Source organism: Rattus rattus, chromosome 5, assembly GCF_011064425.1.
Source record: "Rattus rattus isolate New Zealand chromosome 5, Rrattus_CSIRO_v1, whole genome shotgun sequence".
Taxonomy (NCBI): Eukaryota; Metazoa; Chordata; class Mammalia; order Rodentia; family Muridae; genus Rattus; species Rattus rattus.
This window is the reverse complement of record NC_046158.1, coordinates 119,663,881-119,685,765: the sequence shown is the minus strand read 5'-3', so window position 1 is coordinate 119,685,765 and position 21,885 is coordinate 119,663,881. Positions and strand designations below refer to the sequence as shown.

The 21,885-nt window shown below is 38.8% G+C and overlaps 1 protein-coding gene across 1 annotated transcript in view; it reads right to left on the bottom strand.

Annotated features, from left to right (window-relative positions):
- Macrod2 (mono-ADP ribosylhydrolase 2) overlaps positions 1–21,601 on the bottom strand; it is a 2,209,545-nt gene extending 2,187,944 nt beyond the window's left edge. The window contains exons 1-4 of the mRNA XM_032902613.1: positions 21,573–21,601; positions 17,973–18,200; positions 17,599–17,660; positions 12,337–12,453 (exon numbers count right to left, since the gene is read on the bottom strand). Of these exons, the coding sequence (XP_032758504.1) occupies positions 12,337–12,453; positions 17,599–17,660; positions 17,973–18,200; positions 21,573–21,601 (436 nt within the window). The remainder of the gene's footprint in view (positions 1–12,336; positions 12,454–17,598; positions 17,661–17,972; positions 18,201–21,572) is intronic.
- Positions 21,602–21,885: the final 284 nt, after the last annotated feature.

Genomic DNA, 21,885 nt, shown 5'->3' with positions numbered 1-21,885 from the left:
TGCAATTTTCAGGCTGGTCAGAGCTACCTAATAGAACCCTGTCTCTAACACACACACACACACACACACACACACACACACACACACACACTATCACCCACAATCTATCACACACAATTTTAAATTTCAAGTGACATTTATTATATATTTCCAGTTCAAAGATGTGTTTTTGAACACTTCTGACGGTGGCAGGTGCTGCACGCAATTAGAGTAGTCATTGTTGCTCCTGGAGTTGCACTGACAATTTTCCTTGCTTTTGTGATAGTTTGGTTATCATTCCTGGTGATATAATAAGTCAACTGCAAACTCTCAGCTTTCGGACAACAATTTATTTAATCATCATTAAACCTAGTAACTTGCTGAAAACGGTATGAAAATATCAGGAAATCCCAACATTAAATCTTGCAGAATATATGTATAAATGGTTTAGAAAAACCCTCAGCTAAAAGTAGAGTACATTTTTAAGTAGCATTGTATCACCTACTCTCTCAACTCCACAGAACAATATTCTCTGGGAAAGTGATAAAACAAATACCTCAGTAAATCCAAAAGTGTTTTGAATATATTCAAAGAGGAAGTTTTGGCTTTTATCTTTATTGGAACTGATAATTTTTGAATAATGCACAATAGTTAATTAGCAAAGTTAATTTTCCTTCTTTACTGGAACACAGAGCAATAATGCATTCTACTGCTGCTTATGACAGAATATGATTGTTTTTAAGAAGCCATGTGAGAACTGATGTTGTATAATTGCTATTTACAAAATAGTTTTCAGTTTTTCTCTCTTCTTGAACATGAGACTACACCATAACTTTCAGACTCCTACTAATTAAATACAACCATATGACTTGATATTTGATCCAAGATGTGATGAGGCTCGCATGCACCACTGGCAGGGCCACACCTCTAAATGACATCAATATGTTCCTAGAAATGCATGATCTACTAAAAGTTGGGAGCTAGAAAGTGAAGAAAAACAAACTACATTTTTACTTCAGATGGTAGAAAGAAACATTTGATAAACCCACTCAATAAAGTAAGAGAAAAATGAAAACTTCCTAAACATAACAGAAATATTCAAAATTTCAAAAATTAACATAACAGAAACATAAAAATCCAAATAACATCACATCTGATGGTGAAAATGAAAGAATTCCCCTAAAATCAGAGCACAATGATGTCCGCTTTCTTTACTTCTCATTAACATAGTTCTGAAAGTTTTAGCCAGAGAAATTACACTGGGATCATGAAATAAAAGACATCCAAAATAGAAAAGGAAAATTCTTTCTGTTCACAGTGATTATATATAGAGAGAAATTTAAAGCACGATCACTAGCTTGACTTCAGAACAGTTGCAGGATACAAAACTATATACAAATATTAGTTATATTTATAAAAACAATAACCATCAATAAGAAAATTATTAAAACAATTCCATTCATTCATAATAACCTTTAAAAGAATGGAGCTAGGTAGCCAAGAAGTTGAAAGATGATACACAGAACACTAAAACGATTTATTTTAAAAATTAAAAACAATGTAAGTAAGCAGAAAGGCATACTGAAAGACACAAATATGGCAAAGATATATTACTACCCAAAGTGTTCTGTATCTTCAACTCAATCTCTACCAATATCCTGAGGGTGCTTTTGTGAAGAGAAACAATCCCCAAAACTCACAAGGAATTTCAGTAAATATCAAATATACCTAATCATGACCAAAAAAGGAACAATGTGACAGACTCACACTTCATGATTTCAAAACTTACCACAAAGCTACACTAATCAAAGAAGTGTGATTTTTGCATTAGTCCAAATTTATAGATCAGTGGGGCATTTTAAAGCTGATTTTCTAAAAGGGTGCCATGGCTTAGGCTAGGTAAAAGATACTGGAAAACTGGATATCTACATGCAGAATAAAATTGGACTTTATTCCATACATAAAAATTAACTCAAAGTTTATCAAAACCTAAATGAAAGCAAAAATTCATAAAACCTAGGTGGGGGTTAGAACATTTTTATGATACTTCTAAGATATGACACTAAAATCAAAATTCTGAAACACATGCAACATGGATGAATCTTTGGTGTGTTAAGTGTGACAGGCCAGATGCAAAGGACAAATCCTGTGTAATCCCACTCCCATCAGATATTCAGAATGGACGAAATCAGCAACAGAACACAGACTGGGAAATAGCAGGAGTTGGGTGAGAAGGACAGACTAGAAGTAGTTTTGTTTCCCAAGCATACATTTTCTATTCAGAAAGATGAAAAGGTTCTATAAATGGATACCAGGGATGGCCTCATACACGTAAATTCACTTAATGCCACTAAATGCTACACTCAAAAGGACTTCAATGGCACTCTTCCACTACGCCACCAACAGTGTTGAAAAATATTAAAATAGTAAATTTTGTATTATATATTATCATAATAAAAAATTAAGTAGTTTGAAATCTTACAAGAGTGGACTGGAAAGCTGGAAAACTCCTCCATCCCTGAATGCACACACTTAACACACACACACACACTCACACGCACACACACACACATGCACTCACACACATATACACACACATACACACTCACACACTAGCACACAGTCATCCAAGAATGAATGGATGTATTAGAAAACTGAAGGATACAGAGGTAAATAAATGGGTGTTTATCAAACATGGGAAAAACATGGAAGACATGGGAAAAACATGAAAGAGACGTATCTCCAAGAAAAAGAGAAAAATGGGTTACTTTAATGAAGCAGAAAACGTACAGAGCTCTCATTTTATGTGTGGTCATAAAATTACCCTCATCACACTCAAGTTTCTTTGTGTACGTCTCCGTCTAAAAACCTTCCGTGATTTGCTCATATGCACACTGCCCTCGTTATTTATACTGTTACGCCAATAATCCAAAGCCTTGTAAACCAAACACTTAAGTATGAAAATAAGCTGCCCTTCAGTTCTTGTTCTTAACACTCACAGAAACAATTCAGCAATCGCTCCATAGAAGAAGATAGTCATGAAATTCATATATTTAAAATAAATAAATCAGGCATGGAGCACAGGTATGAAGACTCATAAAGGAAGACTACTGGAACTGGAAGTTTGTTCTCTTGGTACAAAATTCTACAGACTGGTACCACCAACCTGTACCAACCTCTGGGTATCTGTTTGTACAGAGCAACTAGTATTTAAATAAAATTTGCATTTACTGTAAAATTCACTTAGTAAAATACAAATAATAGAATGATATATATATATGAAGAACTTTTTATCTTAAAACCATAATTTTAACTTATCCTTAATGTATTTTTAAAAATAAGATTTAAGATTATTGGTTTGGCTTCTACATTTTTAATATGTTGAATATAAGCATAATATATGTATTACCTAGTGAACTACATCTTTTGTACACAATAAATGTTATTTGTATGTTATCAAAATCATCTATAAAATAGTTAAAGCAGAGGAAACGCAGAAACCTATCATGATTTGTGAATTCCTGAGGAACTTTATATTCTTTATCTTCTCCACTTCACAAATCAAATAATCATATCTCACAAATGTTTGATTCAGTGAGTGTTCAAGTCTGCACAAGAATATTACGGAAACATCAGTGTTTTCAGATACAGTTACCATTTATTCTCAAAATATTTAGAAGCTTTTAAGGTGACTCAAGAACTAAATTCCATCTGTAGTCATAGCTGGTTTTGAAGCAAATTAACTCTGCAAAGGACTTTAAAAGAATATAGTATTAAAATAAAATAATAATCATTTAAAATAATATGGCTTATTCAAATAAAAAATAAGATTAGGAAGAGGGGAAATATGGTAAGGTAGTGTGTAGGATAAAGATTAATTAGATTGACCTTTAAAAGAAAATTTAAAGTGGGTAAAACAGCTGGAGAGCAAAGTTGGAAAACTGTTAGGGTCAAACAGATTTTAGAGCTTGTTAAATCTATGAAAGATTATTAAGAAGAGAAAGATGAGGGACCAAGGATGAAAGAAAGAAGACAAAGGAATAAGAAGGGTAATGTGAAAGTTTCCAAAAGTGGGAACAGACATGCTTTGTCAGGTCAGGAGTCTTTCAACTTCAAGACTTCAACGATGACAATAATTATGAAGTACTGTGATCAGTGCTTCATCCCACTACTGGACCCCAGCACTAAAAGAACAATACACTCAAGAAACACAAAGGATGAAGGCTAGCTGTAAAGATCTAGAGAACAAAAATAGGAAAGGTTTGAAGAATAAAGCTGTTAGGTGCTTTTGTTTTGTTTTACATATATTTATATATATTATATCATGTTATATTGTATTATATTATATATTTATTATGTATTCTTTGGTTTGTTTTTCTGACACATTTCACTGTGTATCCCTGGTTGACCAACAACTCATTTTGCCAATTAGGCTGCCCTTGAACTCACAGGTACCACCTGCCTCTGCCTCTCCCTCCCAATAGCCTGGATTAAATCATTCTCTTTTAATACCATTTTCCCAACTACTTGGTCGTCTTCAGCTATATCCAACATTTAATAACATAATGTAGTTAATACTATAAAAGTCTGAAAACAGTTATTTCATTTTAATCTTTTCATGTGTGGGTGGGTCACTTGCATGAGTGGTGTTCATGCATGTTTGCTTGTATGCAAGTGCATGTGTTTGGAGATGCATATACATATATGCAAGTAGAGGCTCAACGTTGACATTGGGAGCCTTCCTCTATTCCCCTCCACTTTATTTACTGAAACAAGGACTCTTAATTGAACCCAGAACTTGCTGATCAGCTAATCTAGACTGTTTGCCCTAGGGATCCCCTATACCTACCTCCCAAACGCTGGGATTACAGCCAGCCACCATAGCTTTTGGGTGGCTTCTGGAGATCCAAATTCTGGGTCCTCACACACGGTATAGCAAGAACTTTATCCACTGGCCATCTCCACCACCACTCTATCACCAACTTCTATTTTTATACCTACTTAGTTAAAATCAAAGCTCATTCTTCCTCCTCTTCCTCAGGGTTCCTTGAGTCCTTAGGAAAGGGTTTGATAGACACATCTCATTGTTTGTGGTTAAGTGTTCCATGGTCTCTCATCCTCTACATAGTGTCTGGCTGTGGGTCTCTGTATTTGCTCCTATCTGCTGCAGGAGGAAGCTTCTTTGTTGATGGCTGAGCAAGGCACTGATCATGAGTATAAAAGAATGCCATTAGGAATCATTTACTTTTTGGAAGATTTATTTATTTCATGTATCCGAGTACACTGTCGCTGTCTTCAGATGCACCAGAAGAGGGCATTGGATTCCTATTACAGATAGTCACCATGTGGTTGCTGGGAATTGAACTCAGGACCTCTGGAAAAGGTATCTCCATCCATTCCAGAGCCATCTCTCCAACCCAGGAATCATTTTATTGCTACATCGGTTTTTGTTTTGCTTTTGGTTTTTCTTTTTGTTTGCTTTGTAGAACAGAAAGAGTGTTAAAATCCAGAGGGATAGAGGACACCAAGAAAATCCCTCTAAATCAGTATGATCAAAGCACACTATGACCTCAGAGACAAAGGCAACATGCACAGGGCCTGCACAGGTTAGCAGCAGGTCTTTTGTGTACACATTATGGCTTCTAGTTTAGTGTTTTGACAGGGCATCTGGGTGTGATTATTGTACTTCTCTTGGGGTCTTTTCCTTCAGTTTGTTTGTTTGTTTTGTCCAATTCCAATCTGTTAGTTTTTGTTTTAGTTTATAATATCTTATTTTACTACCATCCCTTTGAAGCCTGTCTGTTTTCTAATGAGAGACAGAGAAAGACTGAAATCCAGATAAGAGGGGAAGTGGGAAGGAACTGGGAAAAGTAGAGCAAAGGGAGATTATAATCTGGAAACGCTACGTGAGGAGAAAATCTATTTTCGATAAAAGGGGGAAAAGGAAAAACAAAAACAAAATAAAGTATTCCATGTCATACAAAATAAAACTCTTACCCTCATCCGTCTCCATATACTGTTCTGTAGAATAGCACTTATATTCTAATTTCCTCAGTCTTTATAATTAATAAACATACTGACAACCAAAAACAGTTACTATAAACATACTAAAATAAAAGTACTGTGTTATAGACTAATATTGAAAGATGATTAAAATATACTTTAAAAAGAAAATATAAATTCTGGAGATGGGATCCTTGCAGGAGTTGGAGTGGGTTAGTAGGGAGAGGGTATAAATGTAAATACATCACATATTCACATATAAAATTACCAAAATATATATATATATATATGCTCATATACAAATAAAAAAGATATGGTTTTGATGATTTCTCAACATGACTTTTCAGCTTGGTACACAAGTCATTCACTGACCAGGATTTTAAATCCTACTCAAACTAGATTTCAAAGTAAAGGGAGGAAAAACTCAGCAATTAGGACTTAATTTTTTCTCTCTCTCTTACTTTTTAAAAAGAAAAAAGTGGAATAAAAGCTCTCACACCATTGTTTAGACATGCCTCTAACTTAAAACCCTCTTGCTTCAGCCTCCCAAGTAGGTGGGACAGCATACACCTCTGATAAGTCATCACTTCTGAGAGTAATAATTTTTAAGAGTAAAAATTAGTTTAAATGAAAGGAGAATCAATAATACTGAACTACTTTTTTGCAATCATACTAATTTTAATACAGAAGAAACTAAAGATTATAAATGTGCCTCTACTCTACAATCAAACTGTACATGTCAAAACCTTTCCATTTACCTCAAAAACTAGTTGAGTAATTCAGATTTAAAGACTGCACACCTCAGAATTTAGAGTAAGGTGTTTGCTAAATGACCTATATATCAGATTTGAATGTAACATATATAGGATACAAAATATGAAGTTTTCCTCTAACCAAATCATTTTCAAAGAATATTTTATGATATCTGAATAAAATAATTATAAAGATTCTTTTTCTCAATTGCTCTTCAAACATTGAAAAACAGTGACTCATAGGCCTGAGGTGTAGCTCAGCTCGTAGTTTCCTGGCACTAGAGAAGCCCTCTGTCATCTCCAGCACCACATACACTAGGTGTGGTGGTGCACACCTACAATTGCAGCACTTTGGAGGTGAAGGCAAGAGAATCAGAAATTCAAGGCTACCATTGGCTATAGAGTAAATTCAAGGTCCTCCTAGGATACAGAATAATAAAGTACAGAAGAACAATAAAATCCAGTTAACACTATTTTTCAACCACTAATGAAATAAATTACCCAAGCGGCCATCATCAAAGGCTGCTATCAGAAGTTTACAGGTACTTTACACCAGATGTGAGCCCAGGGACCAATACTGTCACCAAGGGGAGGGAGGTCAGATACTATCTACTCTGTGATCTGATGCATGAAAAGTATATAAAAGTATTTTTCAAAAAAAAAAAGCTTAAATCTATATCTGAATAATCCTTTAGGGCAACAGTTTTCAATCTGTAGGTCTCCCCTGTTTTTGGAGTCAAATGACCCTTTCACAGGATTTGTCTAAGAGCAGCTGCATGTAAGATATTTACATTATGATTCATAACAGTAGCAAAACTATAGTTACAAAGTATCGACAAAAGTAATTTTATGCTTGGAGTCACCACCCCATGAACTGTATTAAAGGACTGCAGCATTAGGAAGGTTGAGAAGCACTGCTCTAGAGTTTAACTACAAGAAACAACTACAAGAAACATACAGAGAGGAACAAGTGTTAGGAAATCACAGTGATTCAGCTGCATGGGATAAAGAGAAAAATGCACACAATATTAAAAAAAAGCAGTGTATTATGATCAGGAAGAAAAGAACAGAAACAGAACTAAATACAGATTAAAATTAACTAAGACTAAGTACAGTATATTGACCTTGCTAAGGTCTTTTACATTTTACTTAATTATATTCACATGCCTGTGTGATAGAGAGAGGTCTGAGTGTATGCATGTGTTGGCATGTGCAGGTTCCTTCAGAGGCCAGAAGAGGCCATCAGGTCCCCTGGAGCTAGAATTACAGGAGGCTTCAGGAGCTCTAGTCCTCTGAAAAAAGAACAAGCACTCTTAAACTGCTGAACCTGAACCGTCTCTTCAGCACCTTTTGTTTGGACATTTACTCAGCTAAACCAGCAACACAAAATCCAGGTCCTGTATAAGACGATGGGTGTGAACATGGTCCATGATCACTCAAAGTAGTACGCTTGTCGTGGTGCATTCTGGGAGCATTGCTAGTAAGCTGGCACCTGTCCTTGAAACTTTTTCCCCCTCTTGTTTAGCATTCAGGAAGTGAAAGTGTTTGAGAAAACATTCAAAATTCTGAGAATGAATACAAGTGAGATTATTTTTTAATGTCTGTCATTCGTAAAACTTACATCCTTCGCATATTGTTTATTTGTATGTAATAAAAATTTCATAAGGAAAAAAAAAAAGACGATGGGTGTGGTAGTAAAACGGGAATGAACCCCAACTGGATCATATGCTTAAAGACTTGTTCTCCGGACGGTGGAACTGTTTAACAAGGATTAGAAGGTGTGACCTTGGAAAAGGTGCATCACTCTGAGATTACACTCTGAGTTAGCACTCTTGAATGCATGCTCTCTCCTTCCCCTCCTCCCCCTCTCTCCCCCTTTTTCCTTTTCTCCCTCCCCCTCCGTCTGGCCTCCATGGGTACCTGTGCACGCACACACCACGCGAATGCCCACACACGCAGACACACACCTCTCCCCTCCCATTCGATGTTTCATGCTTACGGATCAGATACAGGCTCTCAGATGCCACTCCAGCACCATGCCTGCCTGCCTACTGCCAGGCTTTCCACCCTAATGATCATGGACTCTAAATCTTTCCCATGATGTTTTATCACAGCAACAGAAAAGTAACTAAGATGATTGGAGAATGAACCATACTAACTGGCTATTTATAGTAATTGCTAATTTTCTATGATAATATCTTTTAAAGATATATATATATACATACATATATACATACATATATATGCACACACACTATGGATAAAACTATATAATATACATAATTGTCTCAAAATAGCCTGAGAAGTTTTACGCATACACATTTAATGCATACACATTTAAAGAGCAACCACTATATTGTCTCATTAAGCCATCCATACCTCTCACCAATAAAGATGTTTCTAAAGTATTTTATTAGTATATATTAATTATACGTATTTTATTTTAAATAATGTTTTTAATAAATCTCTGAGATTTTCTTACAACGCACTCTGATCATGTTGGTTCCCCAGTTCCTCCCTGATTCACATCCCTGCTTACCCAATTCTGGTTTTCTTTCTCTCTTTCTTTCTCTCTTTTTTAAAACCACCCAGTCAAGTTTGTACTAGACAACTATTAGTGGGTGTGGGACCTGCCTTGGAATGTGGTCAATATCCCAGGAGTGACACCATTAAAGAAAACTATCTTTCTCAGCAGCTATCAAAAGCCAGTAATTCCTCAGCTAGGGACAGGAATTCATGCCCAGTTCCATGCTGGATTTGTGTCTGGCTTGAGCTTGCTCAGTTCTTATGCATGCTGACACAATCACTGTGAGTTCATGTGTGCAGCTGCCCACGGTGTCTAATTATACACGATAAATGTTACTATGGCATTTCATGCATGTACATAATGATCATACTTACCAGTCTACTAAACATCTTTTAAAGCAGTAAAATAGTAAAACTAATATTCTATTATGACTTAGTATTAAAGAGAGGACAAGAACAAAATATGTATGAAGAATGTATAAAATATATCAAACATTAAAATGTAAAAATTATCAAACATCACTTATATAAGCTGTTACATTTTAAGGATGAGCCCAGTCACCAGTGTCCAAGTCACAAAATGCAAAGGCAAATAACATTTCAGATGTCACAGGTAAGTAAATCATAAAGCGCTGCTTAATAAAAATACAATTCAGGTCACATCACCTAACTCCCCATGGAATGCCTTCAGGTTCAAAACAGCTGAACAGAAGAATTAATGCATTAGATAACTGTGAATCACTTATAAATTATAAGTTCACATTTGGCACACAGAATTAAACACAAAGTGTCATGTAAGGGAAAGACATGTCAGGAGTTATTCAATGTGTATTTTCTAATTTGGCAGACGTATTTTACAATTTGGTATACCTAAATACACCAAACTACTTTGATTCTGAAAAAATTCTACCGTACATGGTTACTTGTTGGCTGAATTTTTAAAAAGAAGTAGCCAGGGCCAGTGGGATGGTTCAGCAGATAAAGATGCTTGCTGCCAGGACTGACAGCCTGAAAGTGGACGTAGGAATCTGACTCCTGCAAGATGTCCTCTGACCTGTACATGTAGGCTGTGATACTAATGTACTAATGTAACTCGCCCCACACACACCTTTACACCCTACACATATATAATACATACATAGATAGATGCATACACATGTGCATAACTATATATATATATGTATACATGCATACATACATACACACATACATACATACATACATATATCAAAACAAAGAAACAGAAGTAGCCAACGAGAAAACCAAGTTCCTAAATAGAAGAGAGTGGTTCTCCAACATGCACAGCAGCCTGAGTATCGGCTACTGATCTCTGAAATACTAGAGCAGCAGCAGACCTCTGACTCTATCCTAAGAGAACAAACTTGCTCAAAGGAACATGGCTTATCATATTCTTAGATAACTGACCAGCTATAACAGTGACCAAGAAGGTAATCAGATGAAGGAAAAGAGAAAGACCAAAGGGAGGTTTGCTGGGCATGGAGCTAAGTATTCAATTCCAGTTGCTATAATAAATAGAAAGAGATAACTGAACCCAAATCAAGGAGAAGTGGAGATGCTCTTTTCCTGACTTCTGGCCTGTGCTCTTGCATTACACTGCACTAGCTTTTCTTTCAATGTCCACATGAGGCAACTGCTAAAACAACTTGCCTTTATTGAAGATAATAAGTAGGAGGTCAGACGTGAACATGCTAGTCATCTGGCTCTAGAATTCCACTAACCCTTGAGGTGAAGCCACTCCCCTACCTCTCCACTAAAAAGATCTTTTCACTTTCAGCCTAACAAGCTTCACCTTTGTTGTTGTGGTTGTTGTTGTGGTGGTGGTGGTGGTTGTTGTTGTTATGGTTGTTGTGGTGGTGGTGGTTGTTGTTATTGTTGTAGTTGTTGTTGTGGTAGTTGTTGTTGCAATTATTTAAGTAGGGTGAGGCTATTCAGCCTAGGCTGGCCTTGAAGTCACTATGCAGCCAAGTTGCCAAACTAGTAGCAAGGCTCCTGCCTCAGCTGCACACATGTCACCATGCCTGTTCCACCTGTCAAGGAAGAGAGTGTCTAAAACACAACCCTAACTACATTCTTTTTTCAAATACCAAAGCTTAAATCAGCTGTTTTTCTACTCAGTTTTTGTTCAACACTTGGTTTTCATTTTCTGATCTGTATCCTGCATGCTGACACCAGTCTAGGGGCACTATCTGTAAAATGAATTGTTCAAGTCCACTTCCTTAAGTAAATTCCCCTGCTCTGAAGTGTGCTCTGAAGTGTGCTGTTTGTCTAAACTTTCCACCAAGATTAACACCAATGACTATTAATTCTGAGATAAGAATATCAAACATCTGTAAAATGTTTGATTTCCTGTTTAGAAACCTTTAAAATTTTTACTAAAATATAATTTTTAATATATTTCCTTCCTTTCCACTCCTCCAACCCCTTCCATCTCCCTGCCAAATTAATGGCATCTATTTCCTTGAAGACTACTTATATATACATATACGTATATGTATACATATATATACATACACACACATGAATATATACATAAATACACGTGTGTGTATATATATATACATATATATTAAAAAGTTGATTTGGGGCTGACCATTTGATATTGAATAACTAATTTTCATCTACCCTTTGAATGCTTAAAAATCTGTTTATACTCCAATACAACCTAGACTTTCATCAAATCAAAAACACTACGTAAGTTTTGTCAAGTGTTTTTATATGTAGACATAATACAATACCATATAAAACATAATTCTTTAAATTATTTAAAATGTTATTTTTTGTATTTCACACACAATTCTTAAAATAACCTAAAGAAAATCCAATACAAATAAAATTAATACAAGCTCAAAATGCCACACAATGAGTAAATGTCTATAGCATTTTCTCTTAAGATTTGCTGCAGAAAAGTTTTTAAAGAATAAAAGAATAAAAAGTAATAATTTCAAAAATATCTCATTCATGAATTTAGTTATTCATTTCTGTCAACCATTGTCTTATAAGAACCATCAATATATGGGAACAGCATTTGCCTAAAAACTTGTTCTGAGAAACTTACCATCATTTTGGCCTTTGCTCTTCATCTCTTCCTTCCATGACAGAATGGTGCTCAGAGAAACATAGTCCCTTATGTATTCTTTGCGTCTCTCCTCTAAGGTCATCTTCAGCAAACGTTCTTGCAAAATAAAAGCAGAATCTCCATTTGTATTTAAATTTTAATCTTCGGAATTATTGAATACATTTATAAATATTAATCATGCTGCACTAACCAAAGACTTAAGGAACACCAAAATGCAATCTAATGATTTCATATTTGAGGGTTAAAGGAGGTCAAATTAATTCCACAGTAGCAAGAAACATAAGATCAAAGTTGGTCAAGACAAAGCTCCTAAGGTAGCTCAGGAAGTGAGTAAAGCCATTTACTCTTCCTGTCCTTATTTGCTACCAGAGTACGTGCAAGGTGTGCATTTATGGAACTCAGGATCAATGATCTTTCACTTCACAGGGAAAGGGCAAAGTAAGGTACAAAATAGCATCAGTTACATAAAATGCACACTACTGAAACAGGCATGTCCAAACAGTGTGAGCACAAGAAACACAGCAACAAAGCTGTTTCCTCAATGTTACAAAGCCATCAACAGTGACAGTGAAAAGTGTTCTCTAAATTTGATAATGGCATTGTGGTGGTGGAATATACATGTTTTATATACACACCTTGGTTTTAAGATTAAAATATAAAACTAATGGCATCTCAGAATAGCAGATGCCACTTATAAAGAGCTCAACTGGTGCTAAGCATTTCCAATGTCTGTATCACTAAAATAATTTTCATAACAAGTCATTACTAATGAGCATAGTTAAGACTCTTCCCATGAAAAGGTAAAGAGTAAGAATGTTTCAACAAACAGAATAGTAATAAAAACATAAAGATATAAATATCTTAACAAAATTATAAGGTGTTATCTGGCAGGGAAGGACCACAGAAGTGAAAACCAGCCAAAAATAAAGGAAAGCAAAGCTGTACATGGCCTTGCGTGGGACAGTGAGTCATTATTCTTCCTTCTATAAAGAAAACCGCTCAGTTAAAGTTGATTATGAATACCCTTATATGTGTACAAGATGATAGACTAGGAAGCAGAAAATAATGTAAGTCTATTTATTTTTAATAGAAGACATAAAACTTTGGTCCTAGAAGAAGAGAGGATAGAAAACAGAAAAGAAAAAAGGAAATGAGCAAATTTGGCAAGTTAGAATAATGAAATAAAATCTAGTTGTCAAAAGGTTATAAAGTCCAAGTGATGCACGGAAGAGCTTTAATAAATACAAGGAGAAAAATATATATAGTTCTACAGGAAAGGTCAGAGAAAATAATTATTTTACAAAGTCAGTGCCTTATCAGCTGGGTGACCATCAGCACTGAAAAGACAGCAGTGGCTAATAGAGTTTTGGCAGTAATCTAAATCATTATATAAATCTATATGGTCTTAGATACATTACTTCCATCTATTTATGTTTCAATTTCTTTGTGAGATAACTAGACAGGTATTATTCCCAATTTCTGGACAAGGCAACTATGACAGAGGGGTCAAATAACTAACATAACATCCCAGAGGTTGTTGAACAGTACTAACTAGGATTGGAAATGGGACAACTGGATTTAAAGCTTGAGCCTACGTTACTTCATACAACTTTTCACCTCCATGAGTTGTGCACGTAAGATGACATAAAACATCCAAGGGATTAAATACAGCAGAGAGCACAAGAGAGGACTTCGGTGACTATTATCTTAGTGTGTTCATCATCATTAATGAATGACTAGGAACACTATCTCAATAAAATGTAAGTGAAATCCAGGAGACTATGAGGCACTAAACAGAAAGAAAGTGAGGCTTGATACACTGACTCATTCCTGTAAGCCTAGGACTTAAGAGGTTGAAGCAAGAGAACTGCCACACGTTCGGGGCCAACCTGGGTTACAGAACGATTTCTAGACCAGCCTAAACTACACAGAGTTAGAGCCTGTCTGAGAAAGGGTGGAGAGGAGAAGAGAGGAAGGGAGGAAGTGGGCAGGGAGGACAAAGAGCACTGTTTTAGACAGTAGAGAAGAGCTGAGATGGTGAGAAATTAAACATACCCAAGAATGAGTAAATGATGGCACAACATCTCAAAGACTAGCTGGATAAAGCGCACAAGCACAGGGTTAATCTTATAAACAAAGAAGAAAAGTGCTTCCTCTACAATGGGAATGAATCCTAAATTAAATATATTCAAAAACAAACAAACAAACCAATGACACCATGGAGAACATGCTAGGGCTGCTACTGTCCTGTGAAACTTGCTTTCTCCATGACTTAGAAAGGAAGGCAGTGACACCTGTTCATTATAGGATATTAGCTCATAGAGCAGGAAAGGGAGCTGGCCCTCAGTGGCTAAAGCACTGCTCTAAAAGCTCAGATCACAGTGCAGAATTACTGCAGCTATACATCAGGCTGAGAGAAATTATGAAGCAACTGTTTATGTAAATGTCAGAAATAAAACTGTCATTCTATTTATTTAGCAGTAACCACAACTTAGAACAAACACGACACCAAATATAATTCAATGAAAACAAGGAGGTAAACAGCAACACCTGAAATGAAAATATACATTAAATGATTCTAAATTTGGCCACAAAACAATAGAGCATTATTTATTTAACATATGTGCTTTTTAAGAACACCTCGGTTGTTTAAGCAATGAGACATACAAAAGGCAAAAAGACACGCACAGTTTCTTGGGTATTACCAAAAACTCCCATCTATTAATGTTTCATTTTTACAATGAACCCTTTCTCTGTGAACCAAGTATATACACAGTTCTACTTACTACAAGGTGTTCTGAATTATGTTTCTAAAGTGCCTTGACATTTCCATGAACCGGGTAAGGCTTCATCTAGATTCCAATAACAGCTGCAAAAGTACTAAGCCACCAACTCTCCAATGGGATGAAAGGGAAAAGGTCATGTATGCCATTGGTTTCTTTATTGTATGAGAAATCCTGAACTCCCTTTTGGTGGAATAACATGATATTTCACACTTTACTGTTCCAAAAACAGCCATTCCTAGAAGACAGATACATAGCATTCACTTCATAATATTTCCCTTTGCAAAAATAGCTTAGTTTAGGATTGAAAAATAACTTTACTAAAAGCCTTCTTTATGCATTCGCTTCTTTATTTAAAAAAAAAATACTTGGTTAAGGGGCCAGGCTGACCTAGGCCATCTGCATATATGTAACAGTCATGCAGCTTGTTCTTCATGTGGGACTCCTAACACAGGAAGCAGGGGCCGTCTCTGACTCTGTTGCCTGCCTTTGGAGTCTTTTCCCCTACTGAGCTGCCTTATCTAACCTCAGTAGGAGAAGATGAACCCAGTCTTACTGCAACTTAATGTGTCAAGGCTGGTTACTATCAATGGAAAGTCTCCCCTTTTCTGAAGAGAAAAGGAGGAGGAGGTGGGGGAAAAGACTGTGAGGAGAAGATGTAGGAGAAACTTCAGTTGGTATGTAAGTTAATTAATTAATTCATTAGTTAATTAATTGAAAAGACTTGGTTATATTTTTCCTACAGAAGAAACAACAAAAGGCAAAAACAGTAAGGTATTGAAGATTCCAGTCCATGTGTATAGATGTTACTTTAGGAGTGGTTTCTTTAATATAATAAAAAATAGTTCTTAGGTATTCATTATAATTTCAATGGTTAGTGTAACTGAACACAATGTAAATTGATTTTACACTATATTTTATTATCATCAATGATGCAAAAGTTAACATTTCAAGACCAACAAGAAAAATGGGTGTGCTTTTCCAATGTTCACAGAAGTGTGTTCAATAAAATTTCTCACTAATTCACATTCCTGACCTTTTATTTGCTTGTTTGGTCTTTCCCAGCGCCAGGTGTAAGGGACTACTGAGGTCTGGAGTGCTCTACCAGTGAGCTATGTCCCAGCCCTGCTGTCAGGCTCTCATTTGAAACAATGTTTGTTCTGTGACACTTTAAGTTTTAGTTCTCTCAACACTCACACTCATTGAAACAATGACACTAAAGCGAATCTCTCAATAGTTAAAAGGATACTTTAACTGCACTATTTAATCATATTAATACTTCCCTGCAGTTGATTTGAACACATCCCTCCTAGCTACTTTTTTTCATAACGCTGGCACTACTTAGAGTTGTTTCTAAGTCTCACTCTTAAGTTCATTGTTCGGTTAAAAGGGTCACAAAGGACAGGGGCTTGCAGTAAAAATGTTTAACAAACTATCAGCAAGAAAATCAACCTTCAACCGAGTTACCCTCTTCCTTAAGAAGATAGTCCAAAGAAAATTGTACAACTTTGCTCAAGTCCATCCTTTATATGCAGATTTGGTGCAAGTTGGTAGTAGCAATGCAAATAGTTTTTCTGCAATTGGGATTGGGGGTTGAGGTAAGAAAACAAGTTTGTTTTAAAAAAAAAAAAGAAAGAAAGAAAAGAAAAAGATGAACAAAAATATGCCAGAGACTCAAGCATTACATTAAAATATGACCTATGAAACGGAGATGAGACAGACAGGAGGAGAAAAAGAACTGATGGCACAGTTCTATTTCTTAAAGGAATCGGTGCCACTGTCAATCTAACGGATCTGGATAAGCCTCGGTGTGCACAAAACTCAGGGAAGGGTTCATTCACGGAGTGCTCGCAGACTTACTCCGTGCGACTTCATACTATGAATGGGGATGCAACAGAGAAACACATTGCCGCCGAGTAAAGCCCATTCAGACTTCTCTGAAGGCACTTAGCTGACAAGATGCTCTTTTTGGGTTCCACATTTCAGAAGTCACACTGCAGCTGAACATAGCGGGGACCCCAACCACTTTGGGATGAAGGGAGGACAGAGGCTGGGACGGGAGGAAGGCAGGTGCAGAAGCTCCGGTGCTCAGTTAACAGCAACCAGAGCGACACCGGCTGGCACCGGTCCGCGGGACACCCGGCGGGAGGTGCAAAGTCCCAGCTCGGGTCCTGACCAACTTGTACCCTGCCCAGGGGATGCGCGCCTGCCGGGAGGCGAGCACGCGGGACAGGAGGTGACCCCGCGCCCGGAGGGGTGTGCGCCCACAAGTGCGCGAGCCGCAGGTGCCCGGGGGTGGCGCGTGGCCGCCGGCGCCGAGCGTGGACTTGACCACGAGCCACGGGCAGGAGCGGCGTACCGAAGGGCGCGAGGCTGCGGGCGGAGGGCGACGCGCCGCCCTGCCGGGCCCCGCCCCCACCCACCGCCGCCCGTCCCCGGGGCCGCGGGGGCCAGTTACCTTTCTCCTCTCTCACACCTTTTTCTTCTGTTGCTGGGGCATGCTGCCGTGGGGGTGGCTGGCTTTAAGCTGCAAGTTCCCCAGGCTCACGGGCAAACAGGGTGTGTGGAGTGTGGGGGGGATGGAGGGGACACTCGGGAGGGAAAAGTGCAAAGGCTCTGCGTCCCGCGCCGCTAGCCGCTGGCCCGTCGCCGCCCTCCTCCCTCAACCCGCCCGCTCTGCCCGGCCGCCGCCGCCACAGCAGCACCTCAGAGCCTGTCAACTAGGTCACGCCTCGCGCTAACCTAACACCCTGCACAGGCCCTCCTCGGCAGCTTCGGCGCGCCGCCGCCCATTGGCTGCTCCGCCCGCTCTCCGCGTTCTAGCCAAGGCACGCCCGGACTTCAGCCTCAGGGCGCAGGCGCAGGCGCAGGCTTGGGCTCGACGCCGAGGACGTTGGGGAGCTGGAGGGGGCGGGGCCAGAGCCCGAGGAGCCGGGAGGTCGCTTCACGACGGAGGCGGGGCGTGCAGCCGCCGCGGGCGGGGAGCGGGAGGAGCAGGGCTTGAGGGCGTGGCCTGCTAGCAGGTGCGCCAGGTGACCGGGTCCCCACTGAGAGTGATGGCTGTGGCATGAAGAGGTCACCCTTCCTAGAAGTTGTCTGAGCTCATTGTAACGGCCTCGTTTGGAAAGGTTTCACCTGGTAATCTGACGCTTTCCTCTCGGTGGACGAATAGAACCAAAAGAAAAGATCCAGACCGTGTGCAATTCTCTGTTCGATCTTGAGTTAGAGAATTAGTTAGATTCCTGTAAAGTTCTGAAAGCTTCAAAGTACACCGGGCCAACTCGCGAGTTTTAAGATCTGACTCTCACAATGTATGGGAACCAAGTCCGACATCAAAGTAAATCCAACCAGTGCCTGGTTGTCTTTTATTCCCGATTGACTTCAAAACAACTTCTGATCCAAAGGTCTAGCTTGATCCTAAATAGTTCTCTCATGATTCAGGAAATTGAATTGCCAGAGAATCTACCATGGGAGCATAGTGACCTGGAACATAGAACTTTTGCACTATCCTCTTTGCACCCCAAATTTATTGTCTCACCACAAAGCTGTCTTAGTGGAACTGGGAAACTCACATTTATTCATCAATTTGCGATTCATTGGCAAATAACTATAGGGAACACGGTGTTTGCTTGCTTGCTTGCTTGCTTGCTTGCTTGTTTGCTTGCTTGCTTGCTTTTGAGGGTGAGTCCTTTTGCAGCGCAGGCTTGCCACAATTTTGGGATTCTCTTGCCTCAACCCTAAACTTCCTTCCACCAAAGAGGACTAAAACGCCTTAAAAATAATAATAATGACAAAGAAAAGGGAAAAGACAGGACGCACTGAGAACTGTAAAGAACAGAAATATGTTTGAGTAACACGAATTAAAAATGAATTCACGACATCATAAAGTAGTAATATTTATTTTGACATTTTTCCTTGGGATTTTTCTTTAAATGCTATCAAATACATAAAACATTTTGTTGAGAGAAAAGGCTTCAAGAAGGAAGTTGTATTTAAAATCACACTGATGATGATAAAGGGCTTTGATTCATTTAGAATCAAGATAAAATGGCAATTGGGCTCTGGGAGAGAGAGAAGGAGGGAGAAAAAATAATGAAGATCTCATGGATGGTCAAGGCAATTTTAAAATTAACCAAGAGATGTTTGACACATGAAGAATGTCCCCCCAAAAGCCCAAGTGTTCAAAGCTTTCTTCCTGAATATGCCACAATACTAAGGTGGTGAGAACTTTAAGAAGTAGGTCCTAACCCTAGATGAAAGGCCCTACAGAGGTGAGAGGGAACGTGTTGAGCCCACCTCCAGCAGAAAGACAGGGCATCAAGTGAGGGATGGTGTTGCTCTCCCACAGTCAAAGCTCTGACCCATAATTCTTCCTGTCTGAAAGAAATGCAGGAAAAGGAGGTCCAGTGACAGGCCCAAAGTGGGGTCCAGCTCAAGGGGAGGCCCCAAAACCTGACACCATTACTGAGGCTGTGGGGCACAAACAAAAAGGGGACCATCATGACTGCCTCCCAAAAGAGCCAACAAGCAGCTAAAAGAGTCAGATGCTGATATGCTCACCCAACCAATGAACAGAAGCTGCTGACCCTTCTGTTGAATTAGGGAAAAGCTGGAGGAAGCTAAGGAGGAGGGCAACCCTGTAGGAGGAACAGCAGTATCAATTAACCTGGACCCCTGACGTCTCTTAGATTCTGGATCACCAACCAGGCAGCATACACCAGCTGAGATGAGGCCTCTAACACACATACAGCAGAGGATTCCCAAGTCTGGGTTCAGTCAGAGAAGATGCACCCTAACTCTCAAGAGACTGGAGACCGCAGGAAGTTTAGAGGTCTGGTGGGGTGGGTGGGCTGGGGACATCCTCATGGAGACCAGGGAAGGAGTGGGGTACAGTGCAGGGAGGACATATGGGATGTAAAACAATCAAAGGTAGACCGGAAGGGAAATAAAATCTGGAATGTAAAAATGAGTGAATGAATGAATGAATGAGTGAATGAATGAATGAGTGAGTAAGTGAATGAATGAAGTAGGTCCTAGAGATGCCAGTCATACCTGTTTAGAAAAGGAACTATAAGACTCTTGTTTCTTTGAGTCTCTCTGATTTCTAGCCTGAGATGTAAGTACTTCATTCCTCCAAACACTCCATCTATGATGTGGACCCATTACCAGAGACTCATACCAATGGGGCCACCTAGTCTTGGACTTCAGTCTCAGAACCATATGGCAAAAGTGGGTACTTTTCCTTCCTAAATAGCCTGTCTCGGGTACCTCATTATGTCATTATGATACAGTACAGCAACTTAAGATCATATTTCATTTGGGGGAAAAGTGACTTATTTAAAAGTGCTAAATGTTAGGTGTCTGCGAGAGAGCGCCTCCTCCTCAGGGAAGCTGCACTCCAATCTAGACCCAATCCTTCCACCAGATTGCACTGTTTTCATCTGTTTGCTCATGTCAGCTCAAAGAACTAATATTTCTATTGTGTTAAGCCAATGATATTTAGGAAATAACGGTTTGAGTATTTGTTGGCAATTATTATTAAAAAAAATCATTCAAAAGGGTTAAATTATCTCTCAAACATTCTGAAAATGTTCAGATATCAAAACAGTTTTTCCCCTACGTTTAAGCTCCTTGGCGTGTTCCTGTTTGAACACCTTTGTCCCTCACTCAGGTAAGCAATGTGAAACCTAAGCTCCATCCAGGTCCTCATGCCTTCATATCCATATCCATGTGGAATGAAGTGCTCTGTCTGCTCAATCTTACCTCCTGGATTAATCTGGAATGCTCTCCTTCCCAACAGAAATGCTGCCTGGATTACACTGAGCTGCCAGAGATGCTTCCTCACCAGCCAACATGGTCACTTCTGCCCTCTGCCCATTCCCTTCACCGCATCTCACTGTCTATCAAATCATGCCATCCCATTGGTGGAAATTAAGGACTTTTATTGCCATTCACTAAGGACTGAATCGTGTCCCACCCACCTCAACATTTCTGTTTTTGGAGTCTTTTGATGCAATGCAGTTATATCTGGAGAGACTATTGTTAAGAGGCGAGGCCATAATCTGATAGGACAATCTTTTCAACGGGAGAGGGATCTGGCCTTCCCGCCCTCTCCTATCTTTTCTCTGCTATATAAAAACACAGAGGAAGTAGATGTCTTCCAGCCAACAGGAGGATCATCATCAGAACCCTACCACACTGACACCCTAATCTCAGGCTCTCAGCCCCGAAGAGTGAGACACTGTTTCTGTTACTTAAGCCCTATTCTGTGGTATTTTGCTTTGACTGCCCTAAGTTTACTAGTACGATCATCAAGACTGGAGTGGCCATCTCCCACCAATCCAGTCTCATACCATTTTCTACCCCATCCCACCCCCAATCTGTGGTTCTAGCTATACCCACAATTATAAATTTTCATTTGCTTGACCATACCTTGTCCTCACTACATGACCTTCCTCCATATTGACACTATATCTGAAACGTGATTTGTGTAGTTAATTTATCTTCATCCTTTCAATATTACTTTAGTGTCATCATCTTCTTAGGTGTGGCAATAGTCGTAATATGCTTATAATCCTTAAACTCGGGAGACTGACACCAAAAGACTGTAAGCTTTATACCACCCTGGGCTACTGAGACTACCTACAAACAAGGAAACAATAATCATCATCATCATCATCATCATCATCATCATCATCATCATCATCATCTAAATAGCATCATCCTCTATCAAACCTTCCTTGAT